We start from the raw sequence: 27952 nt of genomic DNA, 5'->3' as shown, positions 1-27952 counted from the left end.
GAAGCAAGCAATATGTACACACACACACACACGCACACACACACGCACACACACACACACACACACACATGAATTATCAAGAAATTCTTCTTAGGAACTTGGATGCTCCACGTTTGTGGAATGGTACAAAGTTAGTAGTCAAACAACTAATATCACATTTAACTAAAGCAACAAAACTGACAGAATATACTACTGGCAAGAATGTGTTTATCACAAGAATTCCAGTCAGTGGGTATGTTTAGCTATGTTCATCAAAATTTCTCAGTGGCAGTAACGAAAATTAGATTACAAGAGGATCTCGGCTTCTCCCATACTGAATTATATGCTGATATATTGGGAATCAGTACAAAAATAGATTTAGATCTATGCATGGATACAGATCTCTTCTTATGTATATATACATACATATATGCATACATATGTCTGAGGTTCTTATGTGAATATATGCGCACATTTGAGTATATGCAACGACAATTCAACCAACACACCAACTCAACCAAATATTTACAAACACTGGGAACTCTCCTAACTCAAAAGGTCTCGTGATTATGTTAGTAACTCGCTTGAACTCTCTCAAGAACTTCAATAAAACTCAGAGAAAAACAAATATATAAACATCCATACATACATATGTTATGGTGAATGAACATCACAAAGAAATTTACTTATACACATGCACACACAATATTCTTAGACAATCTGCAGATAATGAGCAATATTTGTGGCAAGGAAGTTATCAAAAATATACTGAATTTGTGTGTGCATATATGTGAGTGCATGCAGGTTTGTGTATAACTATGTTCCAAATTGTAGACCACTGTTTTGCACCTAGGTATCTGAAATTTCGCATATGGGAACATCATGAATAAGTGAACCCAGGCAATGCCATGTAAGGCTGCAAGTAAAATATAAATGAAATGAGAGGGATAAATTTAATGTATAAGGACCAAACATCACATCACAAAAGCCAAAACAGATTCAAGAAACTTATTGAGAAGGTTACAGAAGTAGGATGAAAGACACTGACCTATTGATAAACTCAACTACAAACAATGCATGTGCTATAATAGCTATGAAAGCAGTACTAATAGCAAAAGGCAATCTTTATAGCCAATAATACATGGATGTATTGGGTTGTTCTGAAAATAATGGCTGCTCTAAGTGTTGTGTTTTGAAATGCAATTTTATCATAGTATTTCAATTGTATTTTAGGTAAATTTTGACAAACTTAATAATTTTCTACTTATTTCAGACAGAAAACATTCTTGAAGCATAGGCGCCCTTAATTATGAACATAACACAAAAGGACCTTCGCTTACGTTTCATGCATGAGTTCAAGCTTGGGCACAATGCCTCTCAAACTGCTGCCAATATCAACAGAGCATGGGGAGAGGGATCCACAAGTGATTGCACAGTAGAAGGTGGTTTCAGAAATTCCGTGGTGGTGATGAGAGCCTTGAAGATGAAGATGGTCGAGGACCGTCATGCAGTCTTGATGATAAACAATTGCTTTCTATTGTTGAAGAAAAGCCATGTCAAAATGTCAGAGAAATGTCTCAGGCACTTGGTGTTTGTATTGCAATGGACTCACACAATCTGCAGAAGATTGGTATGGTTAAAAAGATCAATAAATGGGTACTGCATGAGCTCAACGAAAATCAAAAAGTTTGGCATTTTAAAGTGTGCTCAATGCTCTTTCTGCGAAACACCAATGATCCTTTTCTTGACTGAATAGTCACTTGTGACGAAAAGTCAATGGCTTGCAAACATTTCCCAAAGCCAAAGTTGCATCAGCAAAAGATTATGGTGATTGTCTGGTGGTCTGCAATTGATGCTGTCCGTTACAGCTTTCTGGAAGCCAACCAGAGAGTATTACTGCAGAGGTTTACTGCAATCAACTCACTGAAATGAATGCTCAATTGCAACAAATGAGACCGGCATTGGTGAATCAGCTTGGCCCAATTCTGCTCCATGATAATGCATATCCACATGTTGCAAGAATGACACTGCAAAAATTCACAGACTTGGGGTGTGAGACTCAACCACATCCTCCATATTCTCCTGATCTTTCACCCACTGACTACCATTTTTAAAGCATTTAAACACGTTCTTAAGTGATAAAACTTTCAGGTCCAAACCAGAGGTGGAATCAGCTTTCAAAGATTCCTTAGCATAAAAGCCAATGAGTTTTTATCAACGAGGCATAAATAATTTCATTGCTCGATGGCAGAGATGCATAGATGTTCACAGCTCATACTTTGACTAATCAAAACATTTCTATTGTTAATTTTTCCAGAATAAAATTATGTTACTGAAATTGGCCATTATTTTCGGAAAAACCTAATATTATTAAAGCACTAACTACTACAATATCTGCCTTGAGAGGTCCACTCATATAGAAGTATGATGCTAAGAGCACAAACATGTATTGTACTCTTAACACCATACTTCTATATTGACCTCTCAGTGCAAATAGCACAGCATTCAGTGCTATAATGATACATCCATGTTTTGTAGGATATAAAGATTGCCTTATATATATATTATGTACTGATTGTATACTTACATGTTTGTGCATTGTATGTGTCTGTATCTGTGTGAATATGTGTGTGTATGTATATATATATATATATATACACACACACCTATATATGCACACATACACACACACAAGCATATAAGCATAGTTCACATGTTAATCCATGCAAACTTAATATTAACCAAAAATCTATAAATTCTAAGCAGACTCACATGCACTCACTCTCATCCAATCATTCTCACTCACCCACTCTCTCCTCTTTCTCTCTCTCTCTCTCTTTCTTCCTCCCTCTACTTCTCTCTGATGTATATATACACACATTCAATCATACAGAAACCCAGCCATCCAATACATTAAGCCACATTTAGTAACCAGTCATCAAGTTTGATCAAATACTAAAGCAATCACTCACTCATTCAATCATACATCATCTTTAGAGAATGGATAACGATTGTTTAAAACAAAAATGAAATGATAGAGCCTCTACATGATCACTCAACTTGCTCAAAATAGCAATAAAATCTCCCTTAAATGACACTATTAACTTCAGAAGTAATAAAGTGTGTGTAATAATTAATCGATTGATCTAAAGACTTACGTAGACTGTACTATGCTGATGAGGTTGGAACATGTCCACAGTTGTTCTTGAGCTGCAAATCAAAACTGTTCTTTCATCAAGCATGTAAAATATCTTAAATTAATTCTTGATTGTTGGATAATATGTCTCTTTTTTATTTAAGACCAGTCTGGGAGGATCCAATAAAGATCAGAAGAACTGCTCCTTCCACTTATGATTTTTAAAAAAAATTTTCTCTTAGCTTTATCCTCTTTCCATATGTTTTTATATTGATGCAACCAAGTTGTTGCTCTAATTAACACATCATACTTTCTGACATTAGAGGACTATCAGTGTTCATTGGATCTTGAAGGTTCTTTTGCTGCGTCTAAAAACTCAGACAACATCCTCTTACAACATAAACAGCGCGCACACACACACACACACACGTGTTATTCATCCTTCTCTCTTCTGTTTGTCTCGCTCATCGATATTGATAAACAAATGAGGAGGCTAGAAATAACAGCCATATCTCTTAAATCGATGAATTTCGTCGCCCAATAAAAATATTAACGATATTTTTTGAATATTTTCTTTATTTTTTTTTACCCATGGTTTTGAAGGGCCAAAAACAACAAAAACAAAACAATAATATGCCTAAATTGGTCTAGAGTGGGATATGAGGGTGCGCGTGGAGTGTGGGTCGTATTGTAAAAATTTGCGAAATATTTTTTCATAAAAGGATGCCCCAGCTTGTCGGAGGCTGTGATATAAATTAGGAAAAAAATCCTTGACACCAGTGCATAATTGGTACTTAATTTATCGACCCCGAAATGATGAAACATTGACCCACCCCCCACCCCATTTCTGGTTTATTTACCTTTTGTGTAAATTTGTCCGGCAAGGGGCAAAACACAGAGGGGACAAAGCATGAGATACAAAAGTATTAAGTCGATTCTATCGACACCAGTGCGAACTCACAAATGTGTATGTATGCTTGTGTGCGTATGTGTGTGTATGACGAACGTGTATGTATGCTTGTGTGCATGTGTGTGTACGTTTCTATGTGTGTGTACGCTTATATATTAATTACTATGTGCTTGTGCAAATGTATATGCATGTGTTTGAGAGAGAGAGAGAGAGTGTGTGTGTGTGTGTGCAAGTGTACGTGTGTATGTATCTGAATATATGTGTGTGTGTGTGTGTATGTGGCGTGCGTCTCCTCATTTGTTTATCAATAGCGATAACGCAGCAAATGATTTGAGCTCAAATGCTGGCAATTCATTGGTTAAAATTCGAAGAATTAAACTACGTTAAACTTACAAATTACAATTTTCTCAAAAAAGCCAAGTGAAAATAATGTTTTCTTTTGACACATTCTACCAGTATACGAAGTTTCAAATTGTTTAGTTAACTAGAAATTGTGTTGAATTCTGTCCATCAAAAGGAAAAGATCCAGTTCTTTTCCCAGTACAAGACCAACAATAGGATGTGGAATTTAAACACAGTGCAAAATGCCAGAACAGATACAATAAAACAACTTGTTCAATACTCTAGTAATTCCACCAATCAACAGCTCTGCACTGGTACTTCATTCATTAATCCCCAAAAGGTGAAAGGTAATATTGACCTTGAGAGGATTTGAACTGAGAATGCAGACATCCAATACAAACTGCAAGGCTTTCTATCCAATGCTCTCACAATACTACCTGCTTGAAGCCTTCCCTTTCTGACTAATGGATAAAATGATTAATGTATAAATGACTGATGTATAAAATTTTGTTGCTTTTTGAGAGAGAAAGAGAGAGAGAGAGAGAGAGAGATCCAAGCTGTAATGGTTACTGAATTTCATCAACCTGACAACATTTTTCAATCACTAAGTCATGCAGTGAACTAATGGTGTCATCTGTCTGATCATGGACCTTCACACACCACTGTGTTTGTCATTATTATTGGTTTCTATAGCACTAACTTGATAAGTCTTTTACTCCTACCCACTCATTCACATAATATCTGGATAGAGCACCAATCTAGTGCAGGTAAATTTTCCTCTGGGAAAAATTGAGCTTAGCACTGCAAGCCAAGGAATCACTTGTCGATTTTACAATACAATTGCCATTAAAAGTTAAGCTTTTATGCATTGGTCACAATTAGAGAGCTTAATGAAAGGAAACTTGATGTTGACCTTTTTACTGATTAACTGGTTCACTGGCTGACTAGAACCCACTTAAATCAGCTGACTGCAAGTCAACAACATGAATAGGATGAATAATGTCATATGTGTCATTATGATATAATACAAAAATTACTATACATGCTCTATGTAATGTAACACAGATGAATGCTAGAAGAAAAACGAAAATCATGTAATGTTTATACTTTCCAAAAGCTTCACAACAATATTGATTACTTATACAGCCACCAATCCTCAAATTTGGAAGAGGATGTAAACAATCAAATTGACCCTGATACTTCCTTGGAACCTTATTTTTTTGGTGTATAAGTTGAATTTTTCAGGCCAAAATTTACTGCAAAAAAAAAAAAAAGATTGTAAGAAAACTTTGGAGGACTAAAATTTCCAGGATTTGGAAAGATAGTGGTGATGTTTCATTGTTTACACTATATACTATGTTGGTTTGTATGATGGAAAATGCAGAACAGACTCTGGAAGGACAAAAGGCAAAGTTGACCTCAAAAAGATTTAAATTCAGAATGTAAAGATCTGCAACTAAATATTGCAAGGTATATTGATTGATGTTCTAACATTTCTGCTAATCTTATATTAACATTGATAACCACAGAAATCAATTGCAGCACAAAATTTCTTTTTTTATGTTATATCTTTCTTTAGTCCTTAAAGACTTGAAAGAGCCAATGCTTATATCTAATTTTGTCAACCTGAATGGGAAGATAGCCTACCAGAAATAATATCTTCTAAAGTCATCCACATAAATTTCACTAGTCTGAGAGGAACCTATAGAGATCAGAGGAGCTGCTTCTTCCACTTAGATTTTTTTTTTCCTTTACTTTTCTCCTGCATCTATGCAGGGTTCACATATTTTTGTACTGACGCAACCAAGGTGTTACTCTAATTGACACATCATTCTATCCTGACAAATAGCTGGACTGAAATATATAGAATTTCTGACAACTAGCTGAATTGAAATATATAGAATTAACCCCACTGTCCCATAACAAAATGGAATCAGTGGATTTGAACACAAGACCATTGAGTTACTTTGTTCTTTCAACCCATCAAAAGCCACATTAACCTCACACTTTGAAAGGTATACTTTTGGAAATCAGCACAAGAAATTAATGGCATTTGTAATTGGTATAAATTGAAAGGATACACAGAAATTTCTATACAGATATTAACAGTTTATATATAAGGATAGATACACACTGGAAAATATAGATCAATAAAATAAGTACAAGGTTAAAATAAATGGGTTATAAGGTTGACTAAAACTCTTAATGGCAGTATCCCGGCATAGGCACACACCAATGATGCAACAAGTAAAAGAATAAAAGAATATACATATATAGAGTCATCAGATAGCATATCTTATTCTACTGAATGAACAGCAATTAATGAAAGAGACCCTAATTGGAACCATAAAGAAAGAAAGATATATATATATATATATATATGTATGTTTGTGTGTGAGTGTAAACATATATATATATATATATATATATACACACATACATATATTTATATACATATGTATATAGATAAATATACATATATATATACATACATAGATATATGCATACACACACACACACACACACATACAGAGGCACATTTCTTATTGAAGAACAGAATTACTCATCTGATCAGAATTACACACATATATCTTTTATTTTTTGCTCGCTTCAGTCACTGAACTGTGACCATGTTGGAGCACCACCTTGAAGGGTTTAGTTGAAGAAATTGACACCATTACTCATTTTTGAATGGCTGGTGTCTTTTGCCAAACCACTAAGTTATGGGGACATAGACAAACCAACTCTAGTTATCAAGCAGTGGTGGGGGACAAACACAAACACGAAGACGTGGGACAAAATATTGAGAAAGGATCTGCAGATTTTAGGCCTCATAAAGGGAATGATAACAGACTGAGACTTTGCTGTGTTTGAGAAAACACGTCAAGCTAAGTGAAATCATAGTTGTCCTTACATCAAGCACGATCCCTGCATCTCTCTTCAGCTGAGTGATTCTAATCTTGTAGATTCATGGTGCCATATGAAAAGCACCCCTGCCAGTGCCATGTTGAAGCACCTAGTACATTCTGTAAAGTGATAGGTGTTAGAAAGGGCTGTAGGGACCATGCCAAAATTAGACATGTGAATAGATTTGGTAGACAGAAACTGAAAGAAGCCTGTCATATATATATATATATATATCATCATCATCATCATCGTCGTTAATTAACATTCGTTGTCCATGCTAGCATGGGTTGGATGGTTGACCAGGGCTGGCAAGCTGGAAGGCTGCACCAGACTCCAGTCTGTTTTGGTATGATTTCTACAGTTGGATGCTCTTCCTAACAACAACCATTCCGAGAGTGTGCTACCAGCACAGGTGCCATTTACACCAGTATCTGCCATGACTGTAGTTTTACTTGGCTTGACAGGTCTTCTTATCAAGCACAGCATAATGCCAAAGGTCTCAGTCATTGCCTCTGTGAGGCCCAACACTCAAAAGGAGCTCAATCACTTTGTCTTTGTGAGGCTCAATGCTCAAAATGTGCTTTGTACATGCCACCAGCATGGGTGTCGGTTACGTGACACCAGCATCAGCCATGACTGCAATTTCACTTGGCTTCATGGGTCTTCTCAAGCATAGCATACTGCCAAAGGTCTCAGTCACTGGTCATTGCCTCTGTGAGGCCCAGATTTCAGAGATCATGCTTCACCACCTCATCCCATGTCTTCCTGAGTCTACCTCTACCACAGGTTCCCTCCACAGTTAGGGATCAGCACTTCTTTGCACAGCTGTCCTCGTCCATACACATCACATGACCATACTAGTGCATTCATCTCTCTTGCTCACCACATCTGATGCCTCTTATGCCTAACTTTTCTCTCAGGATGCTTACATTCTGTTGAACATGCACACTGACATTGCACGTCCAGTGAATAATACTGGCTCATTTCTTTCAAGCCTACACGTGCACTCAGCTGTCACGGCCCATGTTTCACTGCTATGTAACATAGCTGTTCACACACAGGCATCATACAATCTGCCTTTCACTCTGAGAGAGAGGCCCTTTGTTGCCAGTAGAGGTAGAAGCTCTCTAAACTTTGCCCAGTTTAATCTTATTCTGACAGTTATGCTTTTGGAGCATCCACCTCTGCTACTAACTTCATCACCTGGGTAACAGAAACTATCTACTAACTCTAGCTTACATTCGTGACAGTTGATGGAGTCTATTTTCTGTACATTTTTGGTGTTTATTGTACCTGTGCATCTACCACACACAAAAACTATTTTCCTTGTTAACCTTCCTCTGATATTGCTGCACCTTTTATGTGTCCAAAGCTTACACTGGGTGCATCTTACAGAGTTACTACCTACATCTTTTCTAAAGATCAAGCAGCGTCATCTACCTGAAGGGACTTGTGATTTGTCTGCCTTCCTATTTACTAAGACTTCAGTTTTTGCTAGGTTAACTCTAAGGCCCATTAATTCTATACCTTGCTTCCATAGTGATTCAGGTATAAGAACAAGGTCATCAGCATAGAGGAGCTCCTAGAGGCAGCCTGTCTTAAATTCCTCTGTTATTGCCTGGAGGACTATGATGAACAAGAGGGGGCTTAGGACCAATCCTTGGTGAACCCCCTACTTGTACCTTGAATTCTTTGCTGTACTCATTGCTAATCCTCACCTTACTGGTAGCGTCTCTGTGCATGGCTTGTAAGGCTCTCACCAGCCATTCATCTATCCCTAGTTTCTGCATTGACCACCAGATAAGGGATCAGGGGACTCTGTCAAAAGCTTTCTCTGAGGCAACAAAAGCTAAGTACAGAGATTTTTCTTTGGTTATGTATTTCTCCTGCAGTTGCCTTACCGGAACTATAGCATCAGAGGTGCTTCTCCCTGGCACAAAACCAAACGGCATCTCATCTAGACTAACTTTCCCCTTAATTAGTTGGGCTATGACTCTCTCCGTAACTTTCATCACCTGATCCAATAATTTGATACCTCTGTAATTATTTCAATCTAAGGCATTTACCATTGTAGCAGCTGACTATGGTGCTGCTACACCAGTCATTGGGTATGACTCCTTCATGAATCACCTGATTTACAAAACGGGTGACTAGACCATAACCCACATCACCAGATATTTTAAGCATCTCAGCAGTGATTCTTGAAGGGCCAGGGGCTTTCCTTGTCTTCATGTCCCTTAATTGCTTTATCTACCAAGGTATTGTCAATTTGGGTACCTGGTCCTCAATTGGGTTACCATTTGGCAGACTCTCCTCCCATTCGTTCTCTACATTCAGAAGTCTTTCATAACGGCATTTCTAAGACTCTTTCTTAGCAGATGATGGTGCAAGTGCACCATCATCCATGCAGACACATTTTTCTCACTTACACTGTCTTGCAATGTGGAACACTTCAATTCTTTGGTCCTCACGTCGCTAAACATAGGCAAACTTTCTCTTTTCTGCTTTTCCCTTGTCTAGATATACCTGTCTCCTAGCTTTCTTTCTTATTTCTTTATTGCCCATAAGGGGCTAAACATAGAGGAGGCAAACAAGGATAGACAAAGGGAATAAGTCAATTATATCGACCCCAGTGCGTAACTGGTGCTTATTTAATCGATCGTGAAAGGATGAAAGGCAAAGTCGACCTCGGTGAAATTTGAACTCAGGACGTAGCGGCAGATGAAATACTGCTAAGCATTTCGCCCGTGCTAATGATTCTGCCAGCTTGCTGCCTTCTTTCTGTCTATCTGATACAGCTCCCTGCTACCCCAACTCTTCCAGGCCTGTTTCTTTGCTCTAATGGTCCTGTCTACAGCAATGTTCCACCACCATGTTACTCTAGGTCTGGTTGGGACTTTGCACCAGCCACAGATTTGGTCTATGGCACTCATGACAGGATTCTTTCAGCTTTCACCTACGAAATCCATTTACAAAGACTTGGACAGCCCAAAATTATAGTAGGATAGCCCAAGGTATCACATAGTGGGACTGAAACAGAAACTATATAGTTGAGAAGAAAACTTCTTAACTCAAAGCCACACCTATACATGACTGTCTGTCTTTTCCCCTATGTGTGTGTCTACAATTGAATTTTGATGAAAATGTAATCAATACTACAATAGAGTGTGATATTTATTACAGTACTGAGATTACTCTATGGCTTTTCTGAGTTTCGTGATACTTCACTGACATAGAGCTGAAAGCTGGATTACAAAGTACAGTATGACAAATATTCTAGATATGGGCGTTGCCTTGTGACAAAACAAATTAGCAGTCAATGTTAAAAATTGTTAAGAAAGTTACAATGAAGAAACATTCATCATGAGCTACAAATATAAGACAGACAGAAAAAGAAAAAAGAAAATAAGCTAGTATCAACACAAGAAAAATAAATAGAAAAATTTATGCAAGAACAAAATAAAGGTGACTGAATGACAAAATGGTCAAGCATATGCATGCATACCTGCACACATGTATATATGTACATATATTATAATCATCATCATCATCATCGTTTAGCGTCCTTTTTCCATGCTAGCATGGGTTGGACGGTTCTACTGGGGTCTGTGAAGCCAGAAGGCTTCATCAGGCCCAGTCAAATCTGGCAGTGTTTCTACGGCTGGATGCCCTTCGTAACGCCAACCACTCCGTGAGTGTAGTGGGTGCTTTTTACATGCCACCCGCACAGGTGCCAGACAGAGCTGGCAAACGGCCACGAACGGATGGTGCTTTTTATGTGCCACCGGCACGAGGGCCAGGCGAGGCTGGCAACGGACACGAACGGATGGTGCTTTTTACGTGCCACCGGCACGAGGCCAGTCGGGGCGGCGCTGGCAACGGTCGTGAAACGGAAGGTTCTCTTACATGCCACCGGCACTGGTAACACATCTGCAATTTCCATTGATTGATTTCGATTCTGATCCTCACTTGCCTCAACAGGTCTTCACAAGTAGAGTTTCGACATGCCACCGGCACTGGTAACACATCTGCAATTTCCATTGATCGATTATAATAATAATGATAATTATGATTATAATAATAATCCTTTCTACTAATAGTACAAGGTCTGAAATTTGTGGGGAGAGGACTAGTTGATTACAACAACCCCAGTGTTCCACTGGTACTTAATTTAGTGACCCCAAAAAGATGAAAGGCAACGTCGACCTCAGTGGAATTTGAACTCAGAATGTAAAGTTGGAAGAAATGCCACTAAGCATTTGCCTGGCATGCTAACAATTCTGCCAGCTCACTGCCTTAACAATAATAATAATAATAATTCTTTCTATTAAAGGCATAAGTCCAGAAATTTTGGGGATGGAGACTAGCTGATTACATCAACCCCAGTGCTCCACAGATACTTAATTTATAGACCCCCAAAAGGATGAAAAGCATATTTGACCTTGGCTGAATTTGAACTCAGAAGGTGAAGTCAGAAGAAATGCTATTGATTCTGCCAGCTCAATGCCTTAATAATAATAATTAACCTTTCTTCTACTACTACTACAACTATTACTACTACTACTACTACTACTACTAATAATAATAATAATAATAATAATAATAATAATAATAATAATAATAAGAAGAAGAAGAAGAAGAAGAAGAAGAAGAAGAAGAAGAAAAAAAAAAAGAAGAAGAACAACAACAACAATAACAAGAGCACAAACCTCCTCTCAACAATTAGCTGGAGATGATTTTTAAATTGAGAATATCTTAAATAAACTCAACTGCTCTTACAAATGAGAATACTAAAAATGAACCCAACCATTCACTACAGTTTTCATTCTATACTAACCCACTGGACTTCTCAAGATATATCTGCATAATACACACTCATCTAACCACATTGCAAAAAAAGGCATCCTCTATATCTTTCTTAACATGGATATTCTGTAGAAACCACAAAACTGGAGTGTTCATCTTGAGAAGGCATCTTATACAGAAATATTGCGCCAAAAGGTGCAGAAGTATCAGCAACAGAGGAAAAGTGTCCAACAGTGGCGGTGGAATAATTAAATCCCAAGATATCAGCATAATTGTGCATCATCAATAGCAAGTATTCACTATAAACCACATGCTTAGACAAATATATCTTCCACTGATATAGAAAAACAGTGATTAACAAATCACTGGTGTTGTAAATAGCTGGCAGACAAGATAAAAAGTCACTATAAGTAACAGTAGCAGTATTGGTTCAGAGTAGCATTCTGTTTATCTTGCTTAATGTGGTCATACTAATAGAAAACCACAATACTGTGGTATTCATCTTGAGAAAGCATCTCATATAGATGTATAATCCTATAAAGCATGGAAGTAGTAGACGAAAAGCATCCAGCAGTGGTGATAGGGTCGCTAAATCTAGATTTCTGCATATTTGCTCATCATCAGTAGCAAGTACTGCTTTAAAAATTTAGCCTCTACTAATATAGAAAAACAGTGAGTAACAAATTACTGGTGTCACAAATAGCTAGTGAACTGAGTTAAAACTTTTGTAAGTCATAAAAAATTTCATCTGTCCACTTATCCAAGATTTCATATTTCATTATAACTTTTTTTTTAAATGCAAATAATTATGATTTAATGTTATAAACTTTGATTAAGCACTTTTTATCTTTGTTCATTGGACTCCATTTGAACACTTTCTTTTTTTTTTTTGCACATTGAACAGAAATTCCTGTTTCATTTGTTTTACTTATAGCTCAGACTTTGTGCATGTATACATATAAATAAATGTATTATGCATGCATGTATGTATGTATGTATGAATGTATGTATGTCTGCGTGTATGTATGTATGTGTGTATGTATGTATGTTTTTTTCTTTGTTATGTATTCAAATTTTCTCCTTTACAGAATTCAAGCCAATCACAAAGAGACATGGCTCTGTTGTTTAAATGACAACAGCCCTTGGGGGTTTGGGGCTATCTAAAATGATTGATGTATTCATATATATGTATGTCTGTTGTGCATGTGTGTGTGTGTGTACATGTGTGTGTTGAGCATAAGCATGTGTGTGTGTGTGTGCGTATTCCAAATGTACATGTGATGGTGTCTTATGTTCTCCCAGGAACCTCCAGTGGAGAATCCTTGAAATATTTCACATATCTTGACTGAATTTCTAATCAACAGTACTTGGAGAATGTGTATCAGTCATTTTTGGAGAATCCTAGCCTTTTTTTTTTTATGCTGGCTTTAGTGATGTAGCCCAATGTGCTTCTGATAATAAGAACAAATGAAAATCTAAACACACAAGGGTTGTAGGCTTCTCATTAGTTCATCATAGATGTTTTCCTTTTGCCCAATTTTTTACGAGACATTCACATCTGTCAAGTAGCTATCTCCATAAAAAGGACATCATTTTTGTTCCCTGTGCCTTTACAATAATATATGGACAGTTGTATTTATACTGGGTTGCTGTTTTTATTGGAATATTCCACCAGTATTTCTTATTTTTTAAAAGAATCTTTCATCTTTTTATCTTTCTTTTTGTTTCAGTCATTAAACTGCAACCATGCTGGGGCACTACCTTCGAGAAATTTTTGGTTGAATGAATCAACCCCAGTACTTATTCTACCAGCCTCTTTTGCCAAACCACTAATTTATGAGGACATAAACACACCAACACCGGTTGTCAAGTGGTGATGGGAGATAGACACAAATGTGCACGTATACACACACACACATGACCTCTTTTCAGTTTCCATCTACAAAATCCCCTCACAAGCTTTGGTTGACTTCAGGCTATAGAAGAAGACGTGTGTGTGTGTGCGCGCGCGCGTGCGTCTGTGTGTGTGTCCTTACCTTACCAGCGCGTGTCAGTTGAAATAAGAGCCACTGTCATACAAGCAGTGTCTCTCTTTTCTAATATTCTGTGAAAATATGTCTTGCTCTGAGACCCATGCAAGCACGGAAAAGTTGACGTTACGACGACGATTTATATATATATATATATATATATATATATAATTGTAAACACACACACACACTCTCTCTCTCTATCTGCAGAAGGACAGATTGATAGGGAGGGAGGGATAAGAATATATGTCATGTATATTGTGGAGAACATCTGTTTTCAAATTTTTCATTGTTCTTATAGATTATCTCCCCCTATGTTCTGATATTGAAATACACGTACACAAAAATGAAATTTGCTTTGAAGTAATTTAATTTTTTTCTTACGTTTCTGATCTCAGCCGTGAAATCATATTTTCCTAAGAAATTACTTCGTAGTATACTGCAACTTGTAGCATGGTTAAATAATCACACCTATTAAAATGATGATGAAATGTGACATTTATTGGCAGGGGAGATAATGATAACAACTTTCGGATCATTTGAAAACAGTCCCAGTTTACACACACACTTTGTATATTGATTTTTCAAAGGGTGGTTTACATCAATATTGATGATGCATTATTTGTAGCAATAATAATAATAATCATTATTATTATTTTAAGCGTTATTATTATTATTGTTTAAAGTAGTGTTATTATTATTTTAAGTATTGTTGTTAATATTATTATTATTTTTATTATATATGTATATTATGTTTATAGTAATGGTGTCTAATCCTACCTTTAAGCAACAGAAGTGCGATTATTTGATTCAGCCTTGAGCTGTGTCATATGAATTTTCCTGAATCCTTACATTTCTCAGAATTTTCTTCCAACGTAATAAAAAGGTAGACATAGGTTATCTGCCCATGTCTTATTCTAGTATCACCCACTCCATTTATGAGTGGTTTTTCTGGTAGGGCTTTTGTAAATAATATTATCGTTATACAAAATATACAGTTAGCGACAAACGTACCTGTGATTGCGTTTATCTGGAAATGTACGTGTGTATTAATAAAAGTAATTTACGATCAAACATATGCAAGCCCAGTTTCCCGAGTTTTCTTTACACGTGTACAAGAGAAAACTATTCAATGAACCGCTTGGTAAATGATTTTTTAAAAAATATTTGAAAAATAAAATGACTTCCTACCTATTCAATGAACGATTTCTGTCAAAAATAAGAGTTACGATTTTCTTTTTATTATCATCAATAAATATGAAAAATTATAGCTAATAAATTTCATTTTGTGTTGTCTCAGGAAAATAATTACGAAAAAAAAAATACCTGAAATGACAAAGAAAAAATTTTTTGTTTAAAGAGGGAATGAGGTGAGCAGGTTTCCTTTGAAATAAATGCACCACAGGGTAAGTAAACAATATTCTCAATGTGGAAAGCGAACCAACACACCAACGGTGTTGGTGCAAATTAAAATTCGAATCGAAGCCATTGAGGTGATTAAACTTCGGAATGAGGCAAGTTAATGTGTCGGTAGACAAGGAAGAGTAAACAGACTACCAGTATTGATTATAAATATCAGGTGGTTTTTATACTGTCATAATGTATTTGCACCTGAACAACAGGTTCAAATCTTAACCTAATGTAGAATGTAGTCTATTTTCTATATTGCACCATACAATATATATATAAGATAATACGAGATAGATTGAACATTAAAACTTATATATACATTTATAATATATATAATATATATGCACAAAATTGCTTTATTCTCCTTCCTCGTTGTTACCTTGAAAACTATATAAATTGGGAGATAACGAGCTATCATCTCTGAAAGATCGAACAGTACCACATCACATTGGACCACCAACATTCTCACTGATCATCTTCGTGTTCCAATGGATTGTATTATATATCGACCCATTCATTAATATACTCCTACACCCAAGAAACCACTATGAATGTCAAAAGTTGCCTGCTTTGGCAAATCTCTTCTTCACTACCTCCCCTTATAGACATTCTGTCTGCCTCTCTCTCCCTCATATTCACTCCTTCTATATACTATGTCAGCGTCATCGTTCTAGTTAGTGGTGGCGATGACGGAGGAGGAAGAGGAGTAGAAGGAGGAGGAGGACAATTTACGCAGCGCAAAATAGTTCCCACACGAAGCGATACCATTTACTTGTCGTTGCTTTGGTCACAAATTATAAATGAACTCCTGACAACATCTCTTTGGTGATTTCTTTTGATGTTTTTTTTGTGAAATCTGCGGTTGGGCTTGGGTTTGATTTTACTTCTCCGAAACGGTTTGTATATTTCAGTGGAGATAGAAATAAAGAGCCTCCGAACTATTTCTCGTCGAAACCTTCCACTCGTCCGGTGGGCGCCATCTTAAGTCACACGGAAGCACGGTCCAGGAGGAGTGAGGCGCCGGTGGACAGTTCTCTGCGTTAAATATTTCACACCTTTCAGGATCTGGTGCATTGGAAACATACTAAATAACTATCGGCGAATTGGAAGATGGCGACTCAATTGCTTCCAATACGTTTTCAAGAGCATTTACAGGTAGGTTCTCTTGTTTAATTTAAACTGGCATTTTCATACCACTACAAAATTCAAGAAAGGGGGCGGCCAGGCGAAAAAAATGTCTGACTAAAGCTGTACACATAGTCTTTTCTAACACCAAAGAGATGTATATATACTTCTTCCTGGTATTGCGATCGTGTATTTATTATGGTACATTCATTAAATATATTTATTAGTTTGCTCTTGGCTTCTAGTTTATAATCATGATTTATTTTTCAACCTAATATACAAAGCTATGCTTACTTCGACATAGACACACACACACACAAATGAACGACACCACTAAACTATGTCGTATTATCAATACTTGTTGATATTCAAATAATTTATTTTAATATTTATGGTGGAAAATATATTTCCGATTTATGTGTTATTTCAGTGTAATAAAAAAATATCAAGAGGGTGTTAAGAAAAAAAGGGGCGTTGAAAAGATTTTCAAACAATAGTTTTATTTGGTTCTTTGAAATAAGGTCATATTTTAAAATTTTCATTACATAATCTTATAAAAATATTTTAAAATCTCAAATTCTCAACTGATAACTCTAATTCATTTTATTTGAAATATACACCTCATTTTTGGTATATGTATATTTATTGATATTTAGGGAAGCGTATCATTGTCTTACCTACCTCATACATATGTGTGTGTGTGTGTATAATTTTATATATAGTCATTTCCGCTCTCTCCCCCCTCCCCCGGCATCCCTTTTCCGTCTTCTGCTTTTAATAAAAGCTTATTTTTTTTAAAGAAAAGTGACAATATCTGACCACACCTCGCACCTAAACGAAACAGGGATATTCCACAGTATTCACAATGTCCGAGCTGACAAATTGATGTTGAAACTGGAGTCGTTTGTTCACCACAGAATTAATATTATTAACCAAATTCGTTTGGATTGGATCAATAAATTTAGATGATCACATATTGTCAGTTCGGTGGGTGGCAGATTCGGTAGAACAACTGACAAAATAGTCCTTGTGTGTTATGTCCCTTTACATTTTGAGTTCGAATCCTGCTGCGGTCTATACCGTTTATCTTTCAGAAATCGGTAAAATATGAGAAGTAGAAAGGATCGAATAAGAGTTAAATATTTATCTCCTTGACCCCCAAAATGTGTGGCAGTATTCCTATTAGAAATCGTCATCATCATCATTATTATTATTATTATTGTTCTATCATCTCATGCATCTGAAGAAATATGTTTTGTGCTTGCATCTTGTGATCTGGAAATGTAACAGTTGTTAGATCTTTGACTCTTTTGCTACCTGAAATCTCACACGTTTCATTCATTCAGTTCATCTTATTTAATTTCTATTACATACACACATCACACAACTACAGTTACAAACAAAATATATGATTATTGTAAGAATATTTTGCATTCATTGAGAGATTCAAAATCGGTTATTGTCTCTTTCATATATATAGATAGATAGATAGATAGATAGATGTGCGCATGGCTAGTTAAGGCATTTTGTTTGAAAAAGATTTCAAGCATATATTTACTGTAAGTTTTAACATAAATTTTGTACTTACAACAGCAATTAAAAAACGTCTACTTACCAGTAGTGTAAGGTTATTAGGTTTTAATTTTGTTGTGATCAAGTGATGTTGAACAAATTATCCTAATATGATGCTAGATGGTCTATAAGTGAGGGATTAGCCAGCTGTTTATTGCCTAATTTAAGTAGGACCCTCTTTTCTCGACCACTTTGTAAGTCTCGGTAAACGATTTTTATTTGACATTCATCGCACACGTCTTTTATTTCTGCATATTTTTATTGCAATGTGATGTTTAAATAAAAACTGCTTCAATGAGAGATCTATTTAAATCGAATATTAATTATTAATAGCTTAATGAGGATTGTGTATGAGATACGCCCCCCTATATGCCACCACGCACGTTAAATCTCCTAGCACTGCTACCTTATCTATTACTCATGCTTTATGGCGTGATGTTTTTCTCTTATATATATACACACATATTTATATATTCTTTTGACGGTTTACCTTTTCGTTGTCTTCTTACTCTGGCATCGTTCGGCGACTTTTACATAAATATCATTATTTACTGTTTTCGTTTCACAACTTTTCATTGGATTCTATAGATTTTTGTGCTGTTGAAGAATAATTTGTTCTATAGAAATTCTTAAGAAAAACACTCCTTCACAAGTGGGTGATTCAACTTCGCTACACCCACATTAAATATGTTAGTGTTTCTAATTAATATACTCTTTCTGCCTCATGACTTTAACTAAAAGAGCTGCGTATGTGCGTGTGTCATATATATATAAAACACCAGCTGCTATTTAGAACACGATTTAATAATTTATCAATGATCTATTAAAAAAAAAATATCAGAACTATTTTTGCGTAACTGTTTAATATAAACCACATTTTATATACAAATGATGTCGGTGAAATTATGTTGTGTCAGGCTCAAATTTTACACTATCACCATTATATTTAATGAATTTGTTATCTGAGTTGATTTTAGTTCTGATTTACATGATGAAATTTAAGTTGATCAACAGCCGTACTACATATCACTTTCAAGACGTTGAATCTTATGGTTGTTATTTTAAATTCTTTGGTAATTATCTCTTACAGAAGTATTAATCTGCTCCGAATTGTCTTGAGGTTGATTAATTATTATGATTTTATTTTTATCGAGCCGTGTAGCTTGTTCTAGATCGTTTGATATCATGAATGGTTTGAATATAGTAAATTCCATTTCGGTTTTGATTTCAAGAAGGCTGTCGAGACTTGTCGATCTATATCTAATATGATGATTGAGCTCTTTCGCCAGTTTTGCAAACCCGCATCTGTTGGGGTTTTTAGAGGTCAAATTATTGTTGTTTTTGTTTTATTATTGTTGATTGGGGGCGTGTTCTCTTGTCGATGTGATGACTTGTTGCTTTTTCTCGTCACTAGGTGGCTACCAGCAACAGGATGGAACTAAAGGAACACTCGTCTCGACCCTTTTCTGTTTATTTTAATTATTTGTTATTGATTTCTGTACGGTATTATTAAAATATGAGCCGAACAACCGATTTGTACTAGTCATTTTATTGCATTCTTTTATGTTATCGATTATTTTTCGTGTTTCCAGCGACCTCTCATCTACCGCTCTTAATGTTGATTGTTCTGATTTTGCTTATAACTACCTTCCAATAAGTAAATTCTTTTTATAATAGTACCACCTTCATCAGCTAAGGGACTAAATGATTTTTAACGTCTCTGATAATTGGTTGTTTACGTGACAACTACCTGTGTTAGCTTTTTTGATACACTCCCTTTCACAGTCTCAGAATACTTTTTAGTATATTATCATTCTATTCTAATCAACTGATCGTTTGTACTCTTTATTAGTTGTAAAATCTGTGCAATGCATTGTTATTGGATCTGTTGCTGCTGCTGCTAGACTTTCACTTCTTTACTCGTCTGTACTGTTCGGCATTCAGTACAACACATTTACGAAGCTGCTTAAGTCCGCGTTATAAAGGAGGAACAACACTCCTTTCTTTCTTTCTTTTTTTTTTTTTTTTTTTTTTTGACGTCTTGCTAGTATTTCGTTTTCATTTTTCTTTTTACCTTACTTAACTAGGTCATTAGTATAACTTGTTATAGCTTCATTAACGTATAAGCATCACAATCCATTTCCTATCCGTTGTCCACGTCAGGTGTGTGTCATGGCGGCTTCTCGACACTTCACACTGAGATAACTCGGTCTAACGCTTTTCCTTTATTTTCTTCTGAGATTTTATTGTCTCTGGATTTTATTTTTTTAAGATATAGCAAATACAAAGAAAAAACAAACTAATTCAAACACTCCTTAGGTGTTTGTTAGACATTTGCTATCGATTCAGCACTCATTATTTTCATTTCCGTCTTGTAATTCACAAATTCCAATGAATGTCTTTATAAAATCACAGACGAGGCTCAAGAAAGTGTTCAGTTTTTACTTAAATTAGCGTTGAAGATATTTAATCTCGCTAACATTATTCGAAAAATGGCTTTGATATAAGTAATTCAGTTTTCAAATATGATAAATATTTTTTATTAAACTCTCCCACACGGCCCCCTCTTTTTATATTTTTATTCACATAAATTTGGTTGCCCGTTTCTTTGAATTATGCTATTTCTCAAGAGTTACATTTCTAATGCTATCCATTCAATCCTGAAACGCCTATGTTTTTGCTCGATAAAACATGTGTTCAAGACACTCTGAAGGAATTTTAGTTTAATATTTCAATATACAAATGCTACTTTTTGAAATTTTGAATTCATAATAAAATAGTACTCTGTGGTAATGTAGTTAACTTTGAAAAACTGTTTAAAGACTTTGTAATTTTTACAAGTTGTGTCACTTTGGATGAAATGATTTTGCCTTCAACTTTAGTAAAATTTATATTTCATACAAAATATGCAGTTTACTTAGATGTTTGAACCTGTGTATGGAACTTGACCTTGATACATGACAACCTTTTCTGTATTAATTATAATTTTTAATCAACTATTTCACATTAGAATAATTTTAGTGCATCATTACTGGTATAGCATTGAAACTAAGTCTTAAAACCGTATTTGTTTTACAGGAGAGAGAGAGAGAGAGTGCCTTTCCAGAAGTATGAGGTTTAGCGGGGTTTGGGTTTTTTTTCTTCTAGTATATAAGTTTGGAAGAAATATTTACTATTAAGTCTTATATATTTGAAGATGATTTAGAGATTAAAAGCAGATGTGAATAGGTCCAGGGAAATCCTTAAGGGTAGAAGAGTCAGTGGGGAAATATAAAGTGAAATGTTGTTACCTTAAGGATTTTAAACAACCAAATAATTTTTGTACATGGTGCCAGCTCAGTGATCATAGGACATGCGAAATGAATTTAGATTTTAAGTTTGAAGAACCCATAGCTTAAATTTTGATTGTTTTTCAGAGAGTCGCTAAAATATCACCTATTAATTAATCTCTGGTTTTCACCAAATTGCCAGTTTCAGAAGCATACATATTACGCTGTTTTAGTTTTATATTTGCAGATAGTGTCTTTGTTGCCATTGTAACGAGTTAGAATTTGGTATAACATACTATTTCAAATATCGACAATCATTATATTGTAGGATGCTACTGAAGATAGAAGTACAGAACCAGTGCAACCTTTCTAAGCTTACTTGTCATAACTCACATATGCCAATATAATAGCACATGAAATGCTGACATTCAATTAGCTTCTGTTTGTATTTAATCTTATTCCTAGTTAGATATTAATTTGAATGTGGTACTTGTTACCCATTATCTTACAGCTAATTGTATAATGAGGTTCTGAAGAGTTTTTACTGAATTCGAATGTTCAAATGAAGGAAAGAAAATCCTTTTCTTGGCTTGGAAATTATCTTTTAGCAACAATATGACTGACATAAAATAATATTAAGGAGTGTTTTGCAAACGTGACAGAAACGTATCAGGGCCTCACAAATGTGAGAGTCTTCTATTATTGAGTTGAAAATATTTAGATCATTTGAGATTACACAAACACTTTGTAGATAGGAATCCAACATTAGATATTTACAATATAAAAACAAGAAAGTAAAATCTGGAATGTAGTCATCCTGGTTCTGAATATTAACAACGTGGTTCTGTGGAGAGAGAATACATCAGGGGAACATTCTGCATATTAAATAAACTTACAGAAGAGTTGCGCGTGTGTGTGTGTGTGTGTGTGTATATATATATATATATATATATATATGTTGAAAATCTTGGATCAACTAAAACATCTCCATTTGTTTTCACTAGTTGGCTTTAAAAACCGGCTCCACTCCATTCTACATTCCCTTTATTGTCCGAAAATGTTGATCCTGTTATTGGAGTTATCTCCCTTGTTTGAAGTTTTTTTAAAGGGGGGAGTTTTTGTCAACTAATGACTTGGATAATCTTGGTTGAGGGAAGTTTAGTTACTACATATGGAACAGCCTACCATATTTCTTAGTAATATCGATCATTTACAATATTTCATCGACAGTCAGCAGTTTGCCCTTGTGAACGTTTAAGGGCTATGCGATAACCATTAGCATAAAAGTCCGAATATTTGAACTTATAATTTAACAGGTTAAAGATACATGTAACGTCATGAATTATCTGCTTTCGATTGAGTATCTTTTTTTTAAGACCTAACTCATTGCATGGAGCGGAGTGAGATTTAAGAATTAGAAGTAATGGTTATTGGTGTAGGCATGGCTGTGTGGTTAAGAAGTTTGCTTCAAAACCATATAGTTAGGATTTTGTTCTCACTGCACGAACATCATTGGCCGGTGACCTCTTCTGAGAGTTGTATGCTGGTCAATACCTTGTGAGAAAAATTGGTTGATAGACACAAGAATCGTATGTGTGTGTGTGTGTGTGTGTGTGCAAGTTTGTGTTCCTATTTCCCCTGATATGTTGGGTGATTATTATTATTATTATTATTATAAACAAACAGCATTGTTTGCTTCAGATATAACCATGTCTGAACTGTTTGTTGGAAGGTTATCTTGCTTAAAAACCGGTGAGGTTTGGCATCAAGAACAGCATCCAACCACAGGAACTCTGCATTAACGTAGTCTTGTCTGACTTGTGTAAGCATAAAAAAGTAAGTATTAAAACTATGATGATGCTGACTGAAATTTATTAGGGGTTTACTTGAGCTAATGGGGGCATAGGTAGAGATTCCTGGTAGTGAATTACATCTTGTACAACCACTTAAAGAAATATTAGAATCGGTCTTACAATTGAAATATACAGATTGGTTTCATTAGTAAAGATCAAAGCAACAAAGATTGGAAAATTTTTCTTTTATTTGTTCCCATTGATTAACAAACTTGATTCTACAAAGTTTACTGGTATGTAACATTATAAACATTGACAGTTTGTGATAGGTTGGCTGCCCTCAGAGCAATATTTTTGTTGGGCTGCTTTTCTTCCTCTGAAGATCCTAATGGGTTCTGTTCTGAAGATTAGTATCTGACATAACACGAGTTTAAGGGGATGGTAAGAGAGAACATGGAAAGAGCAAAAATGAGGAATGTGAGGCCTGCACCACTACTTATAGCCTTAAAATGCTTCTTTCCATTGATGATCCTGTGATAGTTGCAAGCATAGAAGTGTAGTTGAGAAGTTTACTTAGCAACTACATGGTGTTCAGTTCACTTCCACTGCACAGCACCTTAGGCAAGTATCTTCTGTAGTCCTAGACCTTGTGAGTGGACTTGGTTGACAGAAACTGTACAGATATTCTCGTGGGTATATGTATGTGTGCATCTCCAAAAAGCAATAAATAGTACCAGGCTTCAAAAATCAAATACTGGATGGAGGTCCATTTGATTGACTAAAACCCTTCAGGGCTGGAGCTTGTGAATATTTGAGATTTCTCACTTCGATTTGTGTTGCATGAAAATATCTATTTAAAAAAAGAACTTTTTTTTTATGGCGAACTTGCAGTCATATGGTATCCCAAAATATTGTATGCTGCTTTAAAGCCACAGTTTTACTTATAGCTGTCTAAAACAACTTGAACTGTTGTTAGCTTTTCTGTCTTATATAACAGATAACATTTCAGTTTGATCCAAAAGGTTAATTAGTTGTTGGCTTTAGAAATAGTTTTCAGAATCAAAAGTAAAAGAAATGTATTCTTTTTTGTTTTGTTTCTTCTCTCATTGTGTGTGTATGCGCTGGTGTCAGTTATTGGACTGCAGCTATACGGAGGCACAGCCTTCAAAGGTTTTTATCAACTTTGTTCATAATTTATTTTATCATCCAATTCAGGAAATATATTTTTCAAGTGGTTAACTCTAGGCATTGATATTTTATGAGAAATTGAATTTTGTAAAATGTAATTATGTTTCTAACCAATGGATTCAGATGAAAAAGAATTTATTTCTTGCTTCAAACACCTATGAGAACTCGTAGCATCGCCAAATAGCAGCCTGATGCAGTTTCTCTTCAACTCCTGATCCAGATTCTAAAACTGTTCCTATTAAAATGTTTTCTATGCATTTCTGTAAAAAGTTAGCCACACTCTCATTAGGAATTGGTGGTGGTTAATATAAAGCAACACTAATCGTATTTGTTATGATAAAGGATTATCAAACAAGACTGAACATGCCCTACTCAAGATATTATTTTCAAAAACAGTTTAAAATCCTACATTCTAATCTCACTCGTATAACTAGTACAATGGTCGAATGGATAAGATACAACAGTTATTGCATTGCCTTTGGACTGGATACTTTGTCTTTCTGTTTATATAATGATTTAATATTAGTGCCCCAGCATAACCACAGTCCAATGACTAAAGAATGCCAATAACTGGCCTTTTGTCTGGTGGAACTTAGGTAATGTTTCCTACAATTATATCCAGTGGCAATATTTAGTCTTATTGATTTGATGGTATCTTTGGCACCAGAATGCTTCATATAATTATGGGTTACCATTGGTCAGATTTTGTATCCAAATGATAACCCTACTCTGAAATTAGGATGCATCCTGTTACTTGTATGATTGAGGAGCACCAGCTCACTGTTTTGCCATGTTGTTTGATTTTCTGAGTTAGACACTGCTGACTGTATCCTCTTCACTGAGGATCCAGCTGGGTTGACTGCTTGTATTGGTCAACCAAATGCCATACGGTCACAGCAGATGAGGACTGGCTGAAACTCTGTTCAGTTGGTTGCACAGGAGGACCTAGGAATATACCAACATGGGAACTCAGCAATGCACTGTAGCAGTACATGCCCCCACATCAGATCTGGTGTGAGTTTATGGTATTTGATAGCTAAGCATTTGCATTCTCATGATTTCTTCTACATGGATATTTGCCAAAGTTTCTAGATTTTACTTTTGTTTCAACACTTCTTTTATAGCTTGATATTCACAGAAAAATTAAAATTCTTAATACATCCATGCTGTTATGTCTGAAAATGAGGTTTCTATCAGAATTTTAATAAATACTATTAAATCTCAGTTTGTGTTAAATGTTTTATAAAGTATTGCTGTTTTCTTTCACTTGGGTACTTTTTTTGTAGACCAAAACGTCATTTTTTCATCTAATTACTAAGTTTGGGATATAACTTTTTTATTTACTTAGATATTTCAGCTGTCACACATTTTAAAAATGAGTACATGTATATGAATACAACTCTTTGTATTGCTATAGTAGATAATGTTCAAATTTAGTGGGAATGGCAAAGAATGTTAAGTATTTGATATTGTAAAAACAGCTAAGTTAAATTCAAGATGAACAGTTTCTAAATTAAAACTGGTCCTCTGTGACTGCTTGTAAAGTATATCTTTAAAAAGAAACAGTTAATATTTTTGGTTGAATCTCAATAACATATAGAGAACATTGATAATTAGTATGCTATTCTCTCAACATATGGAGTTATCTTTTCAAATTAATATTTTAATTCTGTATGAGATACATAATCATCTGAGCCAATATAAATGGCATGTCTTGCCATTTGAAGCAAAACTGAGCTGCTGCAGCTTCACAATAGATTTTATAAAAATTGATGGTTAAAAATTTATAAATAAATTAACCATTTACTAATGTTATGCCAATGCTTTTATCAGTATTTGAAGTCTTTGTAATATTTTAGGTAAATCCTTTGGCACTAGGATTGTTTTTACTTAATTCTCATGCTTTAGGATATGGCATAGTTTGAGTTAATACCAAATATATAATTGAACTAATTATGTATGTTCAACATAATCATTGGTTTCATAGGCTGGATGAACTTAGTCAACTAGCTCTTGACATTACTTTTTCCCTCCTCATATTTCCTCATTTAATCTTAACCTTGTGGTTTGTACTTTTTTTTCTTTTACGCCATATCTTCTTTGAACTCGACTTCTTTTGTTACTAATGACCAGCTTTTAAGTGACTCACAGCACATATTTGGTTTTCTGTGACCATCACTTTCCTTAATTCTTTGGTATTTTGCAGTTTTTTCAATCTAATTTTATAAATTCACACACTGGGCATATCTGTAAGGCCTGTTCACATTCACATGGTTTTAAGTTCATTTCCAGTATGGTGTCTTCTATTCTATCCTCGGGTTCAGTCAAGCCTTATGAGTAAAATAGTGTGGGCAAAATCTGTACAGTAGCCTATCAAATGAAATGTATCTGTTCTTTGGTGATGGATCTAACCCATTGCCTAATTGAACAGAGTCACTTGTCTTTGAGTGCCTTCAGTAAACTCCATTCTGTTGCAATCATTCAAATTTTCAGTCTGATATGAAGATCTCTCTCCATTTTTGGAGAACATGCAAGATGAAAACCAAAAAAAAATTGAACACAGTCCTTTTTTTTTATTTTTTTTATCCCAAACTGTTATCCTCAATGTCAGTATCTAGGGACTTTGAGTAACTAGCTAAATTTAGTTTAGTTTGCTATTTTGTATGAAAAGAAAATTACTGAGTTTCTCTCATCTGCTACAATTTGGCCTAAGTAGTAGAATTATTCTACTACTAAAGCCAAATTTCCACTTTATAGCTTCATGATATGTAACACATCAGAAGTTTTAAACTGTAGTTATTTTTCAGTATTGTACTTTTTGTTGTTCTTATCTATTGTTTTCATTATGCTCCTTGCACTTGTACAGTTTTTTGGTCTTTTTTTGTTTTTTGCAAAATATGGTTTATATTTTCCCCTAATTAGAAAACTCTTTGTCATAATCAACAAAATATAAATTTTGTATTTAAAAGAAAGCAGGCTAATATGCTATCCCAGTTTTACAAATTAATCCTGATCTTTGATGACTTGGATCTGTATCTTATCTTTACCTCTGCCATTATTATCTAGGTTATTGCTCTTCTGAATCCTTCATTTTATCATCTATCATTCTCGCTTTAAAATTTTTCATCAACTCAGTTATATTCTTCTAAAACTTGTTCTTGTTTTCTCATCAGCATAAAATTAAAAAGATTTGACAGGAGTGATTTCATGTCAATTAACTATTCCTTATACTTTTTTTTTTTTGTGGTTGTTCTAAGAGGGAAATATCATTTGTAGTAGTAAAAAGAAAATTATGCAATTAGGCTTAAGCAAGTAGACATATGATCAAAAGCATTCCAACCATGACCATCTCATCTATTTTAGTGGTTTGTAGAATCACTTTAATGTCCTTTCTTTAAGATAAGATGTGATTTGTCTGTTACTGTTAGCATACTGAGCAACCTGAAGTATTGAAAGATTTAATGATTTTAATAAAGTGAAATGGA

At 35.0% G+C, this 27952-nt stretch overlaps 2 protein-coding genes across 15 annotated transcripts in view; one reads left to right on the top strand and one right to left on the bottom strand.

Moving 5' to 3' along the window:
* LOC118763919 (putative protein TPRXL) overlaps positions 1-19727 on the bottom strand; it is a 185423-nt gene extending 165696 nt beyond the window's left edge. For 4 of the 11 annotated variants that reach the window (XR_004999685.1, XR_004999682.1, XR_004999681.1 and 1 more), the window contains exons 1-2: positions 18261-19727; positions 14495-14581 (exon numbers count right to left, since the gene is read on the bottom strand). The gene's annotated coding sequence lies outside the window, so the exon portion shown is untranslated. The other 7 variants (XR_004999689.1, XM_036503902.1, XR_004999690.1 and 4 more) reach the window with 6 other exon arrangements.
* LOC115212844 (clathrin heavy chain 1) overlaps positions 16476-27952 on the top strand; it is a 102800-nt gene continuing 91323 nt past the window's right edge. Inside the window, exon 1 of one of the 4 annotated variants that reach the window (XM_029781618.2) lies at positions 16476-16675. In XM_029781618.2, the coding sequence (XP_029637478.1) occupies positions 16631-16675 (45 nt within the window). In that variant the 5' untranslated portion in view covers positions 16476-16630. The remainder of the gene's footprint in view (positions 16676-27952) is intronic. The other 3 variants (XM_029781616.2, XM_029781619.2, XM_029781617.2) reach the window with 3 other exon arrangements.

Source organism: Octopus sinensis, linkage group LG6 (assembly GCF_006345805.1).
Source record: "Octopus sinensis linkage group LG6, ASM634580v1, whole genome shotgun sequence".
Taxonomy (NCBI): Eukaryota; Metazoa; Mollusca; class Cephalopoda; order Octopoda; family Octopodidae; genus Octopus; species Octopus sinensis.
The sequence above is the reverse complement of the archived record's forward strand: the minus strand, read 5'-3'. Positions and strand labels throughout refer to the sequence as shown.